Source organism: Trichogramma pretiosum, unplaced genomic scaffold (assembly GCF_000599845.2).
Source record: "Trichogramma pretiosum strain Unisexual culture from Peru unplaced genomic scaffold, Tpre_2.0 scaffold48, whole genome shotgun sequence".
Lineage (NCBI taxonomy): Eukaryota > Metazoa > Arthropoda > Insecta > Hymenoptera > Trichogrammatidae > Trichogramma > Trichogramma pretiosum.
This window is the reverse complement of record NW_019641228.1, coordinates 831,216-848,485: the sequence shown is the minus strand read 5'-3', so window position 1 is coordinate 848,485 and position 17,270 is coordinate 831,216. Positions and strand designations below refer to the sequence as shown.

At 38.8% G+C, this 17,270-nt stretch overlaps 1 protein-coding gene across 1 annotated transcript in view; it reads right to left on the bottom strand.

Annotated features, from left to right (window-relative positions):
- The window catches only part of LOC106648121, a 131,616-nt gene that overhangs the window by 43,114 nt on the left and 71,232 nt on the right, over window positions 1–17,270 (bottom strand). Inside the window, exons 4-5 of the mRNA XM_023458307.1 lie at window positions 4,419–4,589; window positions 3,913–4,074 (exon numbers count right to left, since the gene is read on the bottom strand). Of these exons, the coding sequence (XP_023314075.1) occupies window positions 3,913–4,074; window positions 4,419–4,589 (333 nt within the window). The remainder of the gene's footprint in view (window positions 1–3,912; window positions 4,075–4,418; window positions 4,590–17,270) is intronic.

The window sequence follows — 17,270 nt, the reverse complement described above, 5'->3', positions numbered from 1 at the left end:
ATGGAGCGAGCTTCGAATTTACTCGACGGATGCGCATCACTCCCTAGTATAGCGTTGAATTTACTACGTAGCAACAGCATTGCTATACACATCAGAGATAAAATCGAATTTTATTAAGAATTTACGTACGCGTGACTTCTGCTGGATTAGAGAACACGAGACTCGGTGTAAAATCAATTTTTTCTGTCTAGCGACGGATAATGAGCTAATAAAATGGAAGCTTGCGAAAAAGAGCCAAGCTCGTAATAGTATTACCAGAGTAGATATGTGCATGGAAACGCTGACGCTCGCTCCGCGAAACTGATGCAGGTGTACACATTTACAAGAATATATATACGCACGAGAAGAGAAAAAGAAAACAGCGTACACGCAGAGGCGAAAAAGAGAGACGCGTAAGATAGAGATGGGTGGCGCAAGTAAAGAAAAAAGTAGGTCGAAGTTGAATCTCCGAGCTGCAGCAGAAAATAGTCTTGGTTTAGGAATCCCGCGAGGGCTTGGCACGCTCTTCTTCCTCCTCGCGCGGGCGTACACTGCTCCGGCGTTTAAGCGCTGAGATTTGATTAACTTCTTTTTCTCTCTGTCTCCCTCCTTCCTTTTCTTCGCACAGATTTACGGCTTTTTTTGTGTGAGCCTCTCCTCCACACCCTATCCTGATTCGACTCTCCGATCTACCAGATCCAGAATTACGTCCCTCTCCTACTACTCTCACCTTCGTTCGATCCACACACACACACATCCAAGCTCAGATATATAAGTATAGTATACATTTCTCTATCCTAGCTCCACGACCCATTAAAAAGCTCTATCAACGCTCAAGGACCACAGTGTAAAGCCTTCGCGACTTTGGAGCTTTTAACGCTCAAATAGGATGGAAAAATCTTGATAGCGTTTACTTGAGTATTGAAAAAAAAGATCCTTAGCGAGATTTTTTTCAAGTCAACAATCACTCAAGAGCTAAACGTTGAATAAGTACGTGAAAAACGCAGGTTGGGAATGTGCTCGGTAAGGTTTTAAGCTGTTTTGATGATGTTTGATAAAAAATATAATCTTATTGAAAAAAATATGTGTGCAAACAAGAATATCATACAATTCAAATCTAGATAGAGCATTTCTCAAATTGATAATTGATGTAGTCAATAATTTATCGTTCTCCAGATAAATTTATTGTACTCAGTACATTGAAAAAAACTTTTTTCAATGATCAGATATTTTTTTTGGCTCCTATAAAACGTGGATAAAATGATACAATTGAAAAATAACTAAATATTCCCTTGAAAATTGTATTTTAAAGCTGTATTAAAAATTACCACTCAATATCTATTTAATTTTCCAAGATTTCTGTACAGCAGTTTCGATAAATATTGTTTCGAGAAAAACGAGTCCAAAGTTTTTTAATTGTGTGGTCACACGTAAAAAAAGCAGTAAAAAAATTAAAAATAAAGCATATTTTAATCATTTTTCATTCTATAAAAACACTGGGTATCATATCCGACACCGATACGAAGTTCTTCACTGAAGAAAGAAATCTGAAATTTTTACTAAATTTTTGAATTTTACATGAACATAATTAATTATTTTTTAAAAACGTATAATTTTTCTTCAATGATGAAAAATTTAAATAATGTAAACTTTTTAATAATTTATTTTCTGAAGATGTTTATCACAAGACGATAATGTATGATTTATAAATGAAAAAAGGATAAAAGTCCTGCGAATAAATAAAACTTTGAAGACAATTTATCACAGAAAGTGACAATACTTTTCTGGTGAAGCAAAGAGCTTGAGGTTAAAAAACATGATTCAAAGTGCTCTGGAGACAGACAGAGAAAAGATAATGGTGTGTACGGGTGTGTATGGATCTCGAGTGCAGGAGACAAACGAAAACGAAAGAGAAAAAGAAGATCAAAAAATTCGAGAGAAGCCCAAGAGGTTGTTCACTATGTATCGTAGTGAACGAAAAAAGAATGATTAAACAAATGCACAATATGCTACTATGTATTTTAAGCAAAAACATCATTACTAGATTTTAAGCACTAAATGGTGCAGAGACCATTTCTATTATAGCACTCTTGATAGTAATGCAACAATTTTTCAGTCTTTCAATTAATGTATCGATCAACGTTTAATAACTGAAATTTTTCGCATTACTTTGGTCTGCGTTGTCCAATTTAAATTTAAATATTGTGTACATTTTTTTACACGGGCTTCGGTATCGTATCCATAAAAAAGTGAAGTAAATTAAAAATGTTGTGAATAAATACCATTTTATTTTAACTTTTTATTACAAGTAATCAATATTCAACGTTATAAAAAAAAGTGAATATAATTATTTCATTATTCACTGCGATAGAAAAAAATTAGCATTATCTCAAAATATATTAGAAAACAAGGATTTTTCGTTGGATGTACTGATAAAAGTTTTGACCATAATTCCAATAATTTACTTATTGTTTTTTAATTGTCATCTTCACGAGGATCACTCAATATGTATTTGATAATAATTAATAATGATGATGAATAGATTATATACTAGTTAATTGCAATTGTTTTGCAAGAATATTAATAAATAATACAATAATTTATTATTCGTGCACTGAGAGTAGGCATATAGTAAACATTGTTATGTTTGTTGGGAAAAGTTGTGTAGAGTGAAATCATGAAGGCTTTTTCATAAAGAATACAGAAAATGATAAGTTTTATCATACTATATTCTGTACATTATTATACGATTCAACAAAGATTACTGTAGTTTTACTCCGTATATCTTTTTCTAGTAAAAATAACAATTTTTAATATTCTCTCTTAGCATGAGTATCCCCTTCGCATTCCATGGTTTTTCAAGGAATAAATAGTTTATTAGAAATCGATCTCCCTAAAATACATGTTAATGCAATATAAGTGTTAATAGCAGAATTTACTTTATCATGTATTACTTGAATACATGGAAATAATAGTATCAAATTGTAGTTTCATTTTGAGCGAAATTAATTTTACAGTCAAGCATATGCTCTTGAGTTACGAAATTCAAAGCATCTTTTTAAAACATATTTAAACATTTTCAACAAAAACTTCCATTTGAAGTTATTAATTTGAGTGCATTTTTTAAAAAGTATCCTCTTAATAATTACGGAGGCATAAAATGTTGAAGAACATATCCGATGAGTGTGAAAAGCTCAGTGGGGAAAATCATCTTTTTAGGCGAAGCAGGTATCAGTGTGTTCAGTATTCTTGGTGTGTTTTGCATGTGTACACGAATAAGAAAAAGAGAGAACCGGTAACGGTAGGGGAGAATGCGCTTAGCACGCGCATAGACTCGAAAGTTTGATGAAAGGTGCACACCGAGCAAGGAACTTGGGTTCTCTAGAGCTTTACTCTCGCTGCATGCGATGGTCGACTATGCGCGAATACACGTGGATCTCGGGAACATAGCCGTACACATTCACCTAGACGCACCTAGCAAGTCGATATTACCGGCAATGCTGCTGCTCTCATTAAGGGCCACTAGGGACTCATCGGGCGTTACGCTGATTTAGCCCGTTGATGTACAAGGCATATTTGCACGTCCGTATTTTCAGGATCCAGAGTCTGTTCGCGAAAGCTCAGGACGAGCTCAAAGCATGTATTAATGATCTATTCATTCGTTCGTCTATTTAGAAACGGTAAGCGATACTAAGTCTTAATAATGCAGCTATAATGCTGCTCGCTGCTTTAGTTGCATTAGTGTGTTATATTTTCGCAGCTAGAAAAGACGAGTCGAAATGATTCGGTTTATTAAAGAAAACACGCGACACAGTGGTTCAAACTTTTAAAAAATATAACCGCACACAGAAAGGTTTTCGGATGTAACGTAAAAGCTACACGCCAAATATTCTGGAGACATTGTAAAGACTGAAAAGAAAATTTTCAACTCACCATGAACGTCCAATTTAATGTCGATTTTCAATGGTTCAGCGAGGGCCAAACTGCTAACTTTGCAAGTAAAAGTAGCGCCTAATTCACTGCGAGCGACCACAAGATTCAGGGTGCCACTTCCTGTGCCAATTTCGTGTTCTTCCAACTCTAATGAACTTTCAGCTACGGCAAAATCGAGATATGTTAGCTTTAAGTTTCTGTCAAAACTACGGCTGGTTTGCTCTATTGCAAGAACTAATGGATGAATTCGACCTTTTATACTTGGTCATTGCGGAATTCCGAGATTACTTTTGCTGCTTTTTACGCCCGACATAATTATAAGCGCACTATGCTCGTTTCTTTGAAAGATATTAAATTGACAGTAAAAAAAAAATATTCTTTTTTCTCGATTTAATACATTAAGATTATTTAAAAGGTGCAAGTCTAGACTAATAATAGACACAAAGTCTTTGCTGACGGATCGCTATAAGGGCTGATTGAAAAGGATAGAATTTATATGATCTTACATTTGAGTCGAACGTCGCCATTGTACCATTCGACTATTGGTACTGGCCGTCCTTTGCCGCTTTCACATCTCAAGGCAATTGGTGAACCCTCGATTACTGGACCTAATACTCGACCATCTTCCAGAGTTTGCTTCGTACTTTCGTCGATTACTCTCACCGAAGTAGGCTGAACTGTAACACACAAAGAAAGTCATGAGAGTGTAATGTCATGAAACGCGTAACTGATAGTTCGTTTTCACTCGACTGAAGAGAATTTCAAGTTACATGTAATGATGAGTGATCGAGTTATTATACTATTCACTTTATTAATTGATATTGTCATAATACAAAAGTAATGTTACATTTTTTCTTCATTTTCATTTTCAAGTGTTTTGTATTTATCAAAAATTAGTTTATGTATCGTAATATTCAGAGTTAACCAATTTAGCTATAGCATCCAGGTGGTGTACACATTTTCGGAACGTTGATACCAGCCGCAAACTCGGGCAAAATGATTTCTAAATTTTAATGTTGCTTTAGATAGTAACTAACTTATGTTATGTTATACGCATTATTTTCATCTTGATGAATTTTAATCGAGGGTCTATTATCTTGGTGCACAGATTTCGAATTTCAATATTAATTGTTTTGAAAAGTAACCGATTTCATGTCACACCTTGCGTGACAAGAGTAATCAATTATAGTTCGTTCAAATAGATGATAAAACTGTTAGAAATGGTATATCTAATATTGTTTTTTTTGTTGGGTCATGATGTACATTTAATTCACGTTTGCGAGCTTGATGTTTCAATATTTACAAAATGCATTTAGCTCAGAATTCAATTTTTTCATAACTCAATCTTCTAAAGCTGTGGCGCACAAGTTGCATTTTTTTTTGCTAAGGTGTTATCGAAAGGAACTTTGAGCTACGAGGTTATCGATTTATAGATTTTCCCCCAAGATTTATAGTTCGCTTGCTCGCGAAAGTAACAGAAACAGTTCGTCTTTCAAAAAAATGCGCAAGAGGCTCAGGTCACACATAAATGTAAGTAGAAGAAGCGAGAAATGAGAAAGAAAAAAATGACAGCTGATTTCGTTAATTTACTTATTAAGTCTATTTAATCGTATAATCCGCTTTAGACTTGAAAATATACGAAAAAATACATGAAGAAATAAAGGTATTGCGGACTTAAGTTTTTCATTACAGAGTTGGTAAAGAGGAATAACGAGTAATGGTAAAAGACATAATTGATTTTAAAGTTTTCATTTTGTATTCTCATAGTACGTACATAAAGCTCACTTGCATCGAGAGACGTGAAATAAACTAACGCAATTGTTCGAGCATAGGATTTCAGGAGGTAACGACGATTACGTACAAACTTGAAAAATGTACTAAGTGTTATACTTCTAGGTCGTTATTCTATTCTCAACTCTTTTAATTTAGACTAAAAATATTCTATTTTTGAATTTCTGATCACCTATGGACAATTGTTTGTAGGAGGGAGTAGCTCTTAATGATATTAATAAAATCGAAAGGGAATAATGGTATTAAATGGCTAATCAGCTAGACTCATCAAGCATAGTCGAATATGCAAGTCACTTTTCAGGACAATAACATGAATGATAAAAGCAAAACGTGGAGTGGTGTCAAGGCATTAAAAAGATGTTGGGCGTACAACGTGCAAAAGACGATAAAGAATCAATGGAAAGAGGAAGAGGAGCAGAAGAGCAGCAGTATCAAAGAAAAAAGTTTTCCGGGCATCGCACAGAACAATAGCTGAAGACAACAAAAAAACGTGCGAGAGAGAGAGAGAGAGAGAGGAGAAGGAGGAAGAGGAGGAGTAGGGAGAAAAGAAAAAGGAAACTAAAGAAAATGCAAAGCACGACGGCTGCGATAGATCGAGTCAAGAAAAAGAGAAAAGAAAGAATGAGAATAGCGAGGCAACGGTGGCGTCTCTCACGCGCGGGCGTCCTTGTGTAGGGGGTAAGCGCGCGGGAGAGGTCGGGATGCGAATGTGCTGCGGAATGTAGGTCGGTTCGTGCTGAATATTAAAGCACCTCGACGTTGAATATTAAACGGCCAATTCGAGGCAGGCTTGCTCTCTTCTCTTTCCCTCTTTCTCTCTCACTCACGAAAGTGACTTTCTTAACGACGAATTTTCCTTCTCCAGCAAGCATATACCTCTGCAGTCTGCCCGCCACTCGGCTACCTACTCCTAAGAGAGCAACTATTACTAGTAGCTTGTGGCCTCCCATAGACATATATCTATTATATACCGCCACCGCCACCACCGCCACCACTACTGCCACTTCGTATGTGTATATTTATACATTTATACACGCACATACACACACATACATAAAAGTTGTGTAGCACTGGAATTTCAGCCTCTTATGTATGTCGTTTTTTTCCCCAACTCTCGTCGTTCTTTGCGTTTAATCTTTTTTCCTTGTTTCTCTGCCCTTGCTATAGTCACACCCGGGGCTGTAACGACTTAACGCAAGCCTGTTAGACGGAGCAAAATTTCATTTTCGTGCGGGATACCCTTTACTTTTCCTTATCTTTGCATGCACATATTCCTTTTTTTTAACCGCAAGCAGGCTTCTCTTTGATTTTCGATGATGGCACACGTGAGGGCCTTTTTATCTTTTTTTAAACTCGTTTCGTTTAAACGTTAAAGGTACTCTACTCTTTTCTCTTTGACCAGAGATTTCATATAATGCGAGGGGTAGTGGCGGTGGCAGCGGCAAGTTGCAGCGTTTAAAGTCGACGCGAAGGAGAGAGAGAGAGAGAGAGAGTGGGAGAGAGAGAGAAAGGGAGCTAGCGAGCCTCGTCAGCCTTGATCCTACTTAAGTCTTTAAAAGAGGCAAATTGTAGCCCGCGAAAGATGAAAACGGAAAGAGCATTTCCGTTCAACAACTCCAGGGCATTGAGCATTTATGCTTAAGTGTTTTATACTCCTGATGTAATATACGCTCTTTCTTTTAACTGCTCGGCCTGTTTGTAATGGGGATTATGCGCAACTTTTGTCTCTGCTGTTTTTCAAATGCGACCTACACACACTAACGCGCGCTTTCATATACCGCGCGCACTCATATTCCTCGATCAAAAGTATGGGTAGCGTTTGTGACAAGTTTTAATTTGTCAAATTGTCAAATGGTATTTAGCAAGGTGATTTTTTGCAATTCTATTTTCAGGATAAATAAAATCACTGGAGCTTTTTAAAATCTAATCCAGCATAAGAGAAAACGTGCCATTTTTTGTACAAGTAACTAATGAAGTTTTCACAAACAGCGAATGGCAAGCAGAAAGTTAAGGAAGCACCGAGAGAAAAAGTCTATTAAATAAATGAACTTGAGAGAGCGAGTGCGGTTTTTGACATGTCCGTAAAAGCATTAGCTACATGCTGAATATAACATAAAGGAAGGACTTTAACAGCGTGGGAGTAGCTCCACTGCTAACTATTCAGCCTGCGTCCGCACTACTAACTCAGCGACCCCGCACACATGCACACACACACACGTACAAAAATACACTCACACACATGTAGTAGCATATGCTAACGATATATTTTTCGTGAATCTGCGAGATTGCTCGTATGCAAAATAGATGTAAGTTCTCAAATTTTACTACATGAAATTTAAATGATCAAAAAAGCGTACGTATGTCGTTGAAATGATACGCGACGCGATAATCCTCTTCAAAGACATTCCAGCTAGAGGGAACGACACGCTTAATTTGAGTTTTTATTGTTCAGAGCAAACAAGTATAAAAGTACATTAAACACAAATTATGTAATGCAAAGATTCCAAAGCGACTGCTAGTCTTTTTATCAGTGATGGGATGAAGTAACGAGTGCACAAGTGAAAGAGAGAGCGAAAGAGAAAGAAAGCAAAATTCCATTGTCGTTAAAGTTTGCGGTCGACGATTATACCCGAGCGAATCACACAGTGGCGTACGACGTGGTGTGGCTGCGACGGTGGCGTTTATGCAACGCAATGTAATGCTTTGATGTGGTTCACGCGATAAGGTGTGTACGAGTATGTGCGCGTGCAGTTCTACCTTGTAAATGTATACGTAGGTACACATGCATTGCTCGTATTGTCATTAAAAAAAAGACCGATTGAACCATGTGGGCTCGCGGCTTAACTTTCACCCATGCTTTGTTAAATCGGAAATCCGTCGCTATTTCTGCCTATTATATACCATTCCGAGTGCCGAATCGATTGCTGGAATTGGAATTTTTTTCATTACTCAATACCATTCTGAATACTGCCAATGTATATGGGTATTTTTATAATATTCATAAACCTTGTCAAAAATCCCATTGAGACGAAATAGATATAGACGAACTTGCATTAAAATTTCATGCGAAAAAACGTGCACATATATACACATAGACACACCGCGTGTAGATCAGGAAAAAGTCGGATGGTAATGCCGAGCGCGAGCTGAGAGGCTGCGAGAGAGCTGCAGATAGCATATTGATTTTCGAACTAGCGCGTGAAATCTTAAATTCTCCATCTCCCGAGCATTCAGATGAGCGCGCGGCGGAAGCGGCATCCAGTACATAACTTGGCAGTTAAAAAAGTCAATTTTATATCGGTGGTAGTTGCATCTGTTGCCATAAACTTCAAACTTTTGTAATTTCATTAAAGGCGCCTGCACACGCGAGCCGAGTGCTAGAGTGAGAGAGAGAGAGAGAGATAGGACTAAGAGCAAGAGTACGTCTGTGTATAGATATAGGGCGCGCACAGGGTGCATAGAGAACGGCATGGCGCGTTAGCTTCTGCATCAAGAGTATGCGCAGGGCTTTATACAGGCGGCGGCAGCAGCAGATGGTTCTGCGTGCATCATATACGCGCCTGGCATTTCGCTCGTTATATTAAGAGAACTCGAGTGCGGCAGCGACTGAGACATAGATACTTGGCCTATCCTCTTGAATATGTGACTGGATTTTCTTCGAGCTTAACTGCTTATGTATAAGGCATATATATATCGCGAGCGCGTGTGTAATGCGTGCGCGCGACGACTCCAGCGGAGATACGCAGTTGTCCCCCCCGTCAAGTATATCCTTCGTGCACGTACGTGTACGCAGCAGCCAGTTACTTGTAGCTTTTCCTTTACATCGTACCGTCTACACATAATGTACGTAATGCATATTATGTTTTATGGATGTTGCCTGGTAATATAGCACGCATCCGCACGCATATTACTCGCAGAGAGGCATGCGCACATAGGTGAGCTTTTACTCGCTACTGCATAATACAACTGCCTATGCAAACAAATAGGGAGAGCATGAAAAAATTTTTCCATCTATAGCGCAAACTTGAGCACTTGATCAATTGAGTGATCGCATTGAAATATTCATGAATTATGCGCGTGCAGTCGTTGAGCATCGTGTATGGAGGCACGCACATATGTATATGGGCGAAAGCTCTACAGCGGACAGCGCCAATGCTACTACTGCTGCTGTAGCCGCACGCCAATCTACGCCCAACAGCTGTGAGGCGCAAATACATGTATATGAGCGAGTTGGAGTGACAACTGATGAAGTGGCAATCATTGTCTTGAACCGCAAAGCTCAATGGCACACTTGCCAATGGTTACGTAAGCGTCAATTATGCGCTGTGAGATCAATTAGTCATTTTTTAAGCTAAATATATGCGAGACTCGACTCTTAAAGTATGCATGTGTTGATGTGTTTATAATTTATATGCTCGGCTTGGCGTAGATTTAATGCAAAGAAAAGGAACGATCTGTCACTCAGGCATGGGCGTAACCCTTGGCGACCAGAAGTAATTCGGAATGTAGCGTGAAGCTTTGGTTCTATACTGAAAATCCCCAAGTAGATGTATGCATGTATATGGCGTAGTATATGCATGTATGAGTGAGTCGGTAAATGTGTACGGGCATGGGTGTACGCATGAGTATGTACATATATATCTGTGAGTTCAGACAACGGCTCAGAGCAGCAGCAGGTCACTCATCCCTGCGTTCTCTGTCTGTCTTTCTCTCTCACTCTCTCTCTCTTTCTCCGGAATCGAAACCGCAAAAGCCGTGAGTGAATAAAGGACCGAGAGAAAAGAGCGAGAAAAGGTCGAGTTGCACTATAGAGAGTCCCGACGGCTGACCGTAAGCTCGTATTTTCCATTGCACTGACCCGTGAGTGTGAGCGAGCGTACGGCATAGTGGTAGTAGTAGCAGCAGCAGCAGCAGACGAGCACTGCTGCTGCGCTCTGAGCTAGTAATACAACTACGTATTTCGTCCGACATAATCCATTTCAAAGAGCTATTTTTCCCTTGGACTGGAGCCGCCGAAACATCCTTGCTTTGGACACAATATTTTCTGACTTTTGCCAGCTGCTAAACTCTCGTATCTCAACTTATTTTTTTCTCGCAACGTGCTGCGCGTTCTGTATGTTATATATAGAAAAGTACTGATCGCCAAGACCAAAATGTCGAAGGAGCTTGTTCAATTTTTTCAATCTTCTTTCACTGCGATTCAACAATTCATCGATTGTAGATGCTATACGAAAAAAATTGTAAAAAAGCAAGGAGATAGCAATCAATATTCGAGCGCAGATCAATGTATATTTCATTTTTAGCTTTGTAAGGGCGCGTGTTAATATGGGTATACTACCACGACAAGCCCATTCCACGCGACGAGCTCTCAACATTATAAGTCACTAGCAGAAATAATCTCTTTCACGCTTATAACTTTCTCTTTTTTTCTCTCTTTTGCACTCGTGGATAATAGTTTATTTCGCTTGGGGATTGACGGAAAAAATCGCGGATCATAAGGGTCGTCACGTGCACACGCGCGCTCGCACTAATATACATCTACGAACTCATTCATCGCAACTCTGCAGCCACTTGCTTCTAGGTTTAAGCATTGGATTTTCTCACTTTTCAAGTTAGCCAGTGACAGCTTTCTTAATTTCAGCGATTTCCTACCCTAGCCACTCTCGATCTTCTTTTTCATTCGATCACTCCTCACGGACGGCTTCGCGCTCGGTGATCATGCCTCAACACACCTCTTTTGCTTCTTTTCTCTTCCATTGGCAAGTGCTGCTATTGCCTTTTCCGAAGCAATTCCGATGAAAGCTCTTCAGGTTGGCCCCTTTCTTCTGTGCTTCTTCCCTCTCTCTCCATCTCTATCTTCCTTTTTCTCTCTTTCGTTCTCTTTTATCTTTCTATGCATACGCACATATAAACTTTTCTTGCACATAAGTTTATTTTTATTTTTTTCATTTTTACAAATATGAACCGCGGTAACTCTGCTAATGCATTTTATCAGACCATGTCAAATTATGCTGTACTTCGAAGGTTTTGCGCAAAAATCTTAATTCTTTGAATTGGTAATCTTGCTTCGATCAAACTTTCTTAAACTGAACACTACGTTCATTCACCTTATTCAATACAATCGATTTTAAAATATAGTTTAAAAAGAATACAATTTTTATAAGAAACGAATATTACGGACTTTTAATAATTATATTATTAAACAATATTACATTAGCTACGAGAACTGAGAGAAAAAGACATTGTTATGCAGGTCTAGTAAAATGAGTAGATCCATTCATTCTATTGGTAAAGAGATGTGGCAAACGGTAAAACTTCGGAAATGGCCCTGGCTTAAGATAAAGATAGCGTTAATAGCAAGAAGATATTTTGGTTTTTACGAGTCTTTTTCATTTCTTTTCTTCAACGATCGTTAATATACACATATATGCCAAATATATGGTATGATAATAGTAGTATATATCAGTGTGAGGTTTCATTTTTAAAAATAAGTACCAACTTTAATAGTAATTATTTTGTAAGATGATATGGAGCTAAAAAAGTCAGTAATATAGAGAATATAGTTTTTGTACCGGTCCGAATCATTTTAATTTAAGTCTAGAGCAACGGCATTTCATGTGAAAACAGATGCGACGCGTTCTCTTTCAACACGCGAATAAAGATTATGTCTATAGGTATGGTGCTTAAGTGAGGGTGCAACTCTTTCCACCCTAAATCTTTTTGAACCCCTCATGTCCAGTTATTAACAATTTTACATAATGTTACATATTAATATCATCAATTATCAATATGCATAAAAATTTTGATGGTTTACCTCATTTATACCATTCAAAAGGTCTCAACTTACACTTCATTTTGATGAAGTTTCAGATCATTTTACATTTTTAGGCCGAAGTCGCTGCATTTTATTTAAAAACGTGAGTAAGCCGTATTTTCGATCTTATTTCGTTGACAATATTTTTGTGCGCGTTACTTCATGAAATACGCGAAATTTTTTTTTCTCGCTTGGCAATTTTTTTAAAAACTTTTTGAATTTCTCTGACACGTCGCACGTCAAGCCGCTCGGTAAATCCAACGGTATGCAGCAGAAAAAAACGACAAAAAGTGCTACACAGTATTTGAAGCCTTATTGGCATAATACTCGAAGCGAAAAATAAAGTCAAGAGAAAAGATGAAAGCTTTGTTGGTGCGTATTAGAGCGAGAGAAAAAAAGAAAGATATACATAGAGATAGGTAGAAACGACTCCGAAATCCATGAAATATGTATAAGAGTTAAAGCTTTCGGTGAGTGCGCGAAAACGGTGACGTAGAATCCATTCGCTAGTCCAAACACTCACACATGGCAGGAGACAAAGCCGCAAGAGAGAAAGAGAGAGAGCGCATATATTATATTGCGTGCACAAGCGAGAGCTATCGAGTCAACCAAATACCATTGCACGTACAGCACAGCTCGAGATACACGCCACATACTGTATATAGATCTGCATTTATAGTCTACAGATTCGTATTATGTGAGCTGCTTTCGGAGAATATGTGGATTGGAGAAGAAAAATGCTACGTGGCAGAAATTCTGTGCGCTTCGTTTTAACGGAGGATGAAAAAATTTGATACTTTTCACTTTGCGAGAGCTTTGGCGAGAAATTTCGATATAGGCTTCGCTCACAGATGCCAATGTTTTTTTCGATACAAAAAGAAAGTAATCGCTGAGAAAGAAGATGTATTTTTTTGACTGACGCGTATCATAAGCCGACATTTGCCGATCAAAATATTTGTTCAATTTTTAGTCTAGCTTGCTCCACGCTCACTGATTAGCAATTAGCCAAGAAGTTGGCTATCTGCACGTGTAACACACTGCATTTAGCAAAGTTTTAACGCTTTGCTTATTCCCGTAACAGTTGCAGTGCATATTACTATATATATACGTACGTATACACAGCCATGTGCAAAGCTATACAGTTGAAAGCTCTTTCAGTTTCGCGGCGTAGAACCGCATATCGCATTGAAACAAACCAAAATCTCATTCTCTCCTTGCTCTGTGCATGTGCGTGTTCGCAGTGTAGTGTTATGACCATTGGCGGCAGCAGCAGCAGCAATGGCATCACGTTTGAGTCTGCTTGCACAGTCTCGGCAAATGTATTCGTGACTCGACGCCGCATTCGAACCTGCGGTGGGCGTTCCTATACCTACTCTGGTTTCTAAGTGCGATTCAACTTTGGAATACATTTAATGTAATTGTGTATTTACATTACGCGTATACGTAATAAATTTCGATGAAACATTTGCATCAGCTTGAAAGAAGAATCATCCTCGTTTTGCGACATCCATGAACGATAGCATGCAATACGAGGTACAACTAAAATTGACATCAATAAAAAATTGTCAATTTATCATGTTCAGGCTGAAAAACCTTTACCCGCGTCTGTACAAAACAAACTTGCATCTCTCTCTCTCACTATTCTATATTCTCGAAAAAATAGTCAGCAGAGTTCAGTCAACTGGATTTTTCGCTCCATCTACATACATATATTCGTACACGAGTACGCACAACTCGGCCAAGCTCGAAAAGACTAAAAGCCCGGAGCAGCGATAATGTACGACGATAATACACACAAGCGCACTCGCATACCTTTATACGCTGTGCGGCGGTCGCGCCCGCTGCATCCTACGAGGTGGGGTAGGGAGGAACGGCGGGGGGGGGNGGGGGGGGGGGGGGAGAGAACCAAAGAGAAAAGCTCCATCGATGATAAATCATGGGGTCGGGGGAGTATGCGGCAGAGTCTCGCTCGCTCAGGAAAGGTGACGGTAGTTATTCAAACGATTGTCCCGAGTGAGTGAGAGAAAAGCGAGCAACGATCGTTCGCAGAACGCCGGATGTAATACTACGATCGATTGACCGACTCATTCCCGCGATCGTTAACTGTTCTCTCTCTCTTTCTCTCTCATATATATAGCCACCATTGCAGATGCGCAAAGTCTGCACAAATCGTACGGCCTCCATGTCCCTAGGTTATAAGCCTGGTAAAAATATAGATGCTATCATTCGTTGCCTTCAATATATCTATTGTGTGCATGTGTGGTTGTACATGTCCGGCCTCATAACTCTCTTGTATGCTACTCAATTTTATGTTCAGCGAAAACTCTTATCCCTTTACACTAGAAGACTTGCTCGTATAATGTAATCGGCGCACTAGTGTGACGAAAAAACCTAATGTATTTGTGGTAAATGTGACACGCCAAAGTTCTTCTCGTTCTTACTTGATTGAATTACGTGTATATTCATTACGTGTAGAATCGAACTGAGTCTGTACAAGAATAAATATTTTTCTATGTAATGGTATATTTCAGTCAATATCAAATGTATAATTTAAAATATTTTTTAGCTTGGCAATTATCGAACAAGTTGGGAAGTTTTTGAATCTCACGCGATTTTCAATCGAACACGTTTAAATAAAAATAGCTCATATGGAATTGTCTATTGCTTCAAGAGCCCATTCTACTTTATGAAATTTGAATAAATCCCTAACAAGCTGGCTACTAGTTAAAATTTCATCGGCCGTGCACAGCTTCGTTTGTTTACATCGTTACTTTTGCGAACTTTTGAATAATGAAAATTATCAACAACATAAATCCGAGCTTGCCGAATGGGAGAGCTGCAGCTGCTTAAACATGCTGAGCTTATACATACGGCTTATGAATATAGTTACTTCATTTGCGAGAAAGCTCATAAAATGTATACATCACAGTTTTTGCCGGTAGGAAAAAGAAGAGGAGCTCCTTTGGCTTATAGCTTATACTTTTCTCGGCCAGAGGTTCTGCGTGTCCGTATATATATGTTTACCTAACGAGTTTATGGGCTTGGCCTCGATGGAAAACTCTTCTTTTTCCTGAGTGGGACCAACTTTTGCATACGGAATTCGTCTTATTACCTACTATCTTTCAGACAATGTTGAGTTTGGTTTTCGTGTGAGAATGTTTTATTTGTTACTGATGCAGACTGCCCTTCGTTTGTTTTGCTAAACTACTCTTATACTCGTGAAAACGTTGCCTTTAGCTTTTTATTCTATCTTTAAGGGTGTCAACAAGAGTATAAAAGTGTAGATTCCTCGCTTTTATTTCACTGGCCAAGCTTTTCCAAGTGTCTCTGACCGATTTCGGTAATCTTCAGTTTGGTATATAGGACATTAAAAAACAGACAAAAAATTGATCGAGAAGGATGGGGCTAAGAAGAGCAGATGAGTAAGAGAAGGAAGAAATACAAAAAAAGCACAAACTGGTGGTTGCAGAGCTGCTCGAAACAAAACTTTTCTGGCACGCTCGAAAGCAACTTTTCACTATATACTCGGAGAGACGAGTGAAAGGGAAGGAAGAGTAGGAGACAGAAGGAGCAGAGCAACAAAAAAGGCGCAGAGGATCAGCAAAAATACGAGAGCGTGCGAAATGGCTTGGACTTCCTGATGCGAGAGTCACTGTGCGACGCCGCCACCGCTGCTGCTGCTTCTTACTACACCAGAGCAAGTCTTTGCTTGAATGTTGCGAAATTATTTTATTCCCTTTATAAGCAACTGACTTTTATATACGATATACGTGTGGATGTGCTGAACTTCTATATTAAATACAAGTCTGTATCTGCGGGTCGTTTTTTTCGACCGGTCGAGAGGGTGCAGAAGCACTTTATTATATAAAACACGAGGCACAAGCGAGTCTGCTGTTGCTGCTGCTGCCGCCGAGGTGCCGCCGCGCCGACTTTTTTCATTTTCTCCCTCTCTAAATATACTATGCTAAAAGAGCGAGTTTAAACGCTTTTTAGCTGCTAGCGTAGTTGCTTTTTTTGGCTTAGCCGCTCTTCTTTTGCTGTGTTTTGGTGAAAAATACCTGGAGATGAGCAGCGTAGCGATGAAATGGAATATACGCTTTGTATTTGTAGTCCACAACTCTGAAAATTAACAGCCTAAAATACTTATCAATTTTTGCGAGTCAATGGTTTTATGTATAATAATGACCAAACAACCTTGCAATGACGTTTCGCTCTTCTTTTTTGGAAGAGAGAATAGTTCCGCAGAAACGCGCAACGTGTCTTCTTTTTACCCAAGCATTATATTCGACAATCGATTCTTCATAAATTTTTCATACTCGCTTTAAGCACAAAAGCACCACAGTCGTGTTTTACACACAGACGCTCGCGTTCACACATAGACACACACATACACACACTCGCTGGCTTACTCTTGGAGTAGAAAGTGCGTATATAGGGAATATGGAGATAGCAGAACAAAAAAAGTTAAAATAAGCGAGAAAATAGAATTGTTGAGGAGAGCGAGAGAGAAAGAGGCAGATGAGAGCTTGAATCGTTTGGTTTTCTCGTGGGAGCGTAAAATTAAATTCCCGTTACGCTCCTCTTTCTCTCTTACATTTGCTACTGCTCTCTTTGCTTGCTTTTCCGCTCTTTTCGTCCCAAAGAATATACGTATATAGTCTCTGGTATGACGTGTAACGGTATTGCAAAAGAGAGAAAGAGAGAGAAGGAGTGCAGGGTGCAAGATGGCCGTCGTGCGCTTGTCACTGACCCG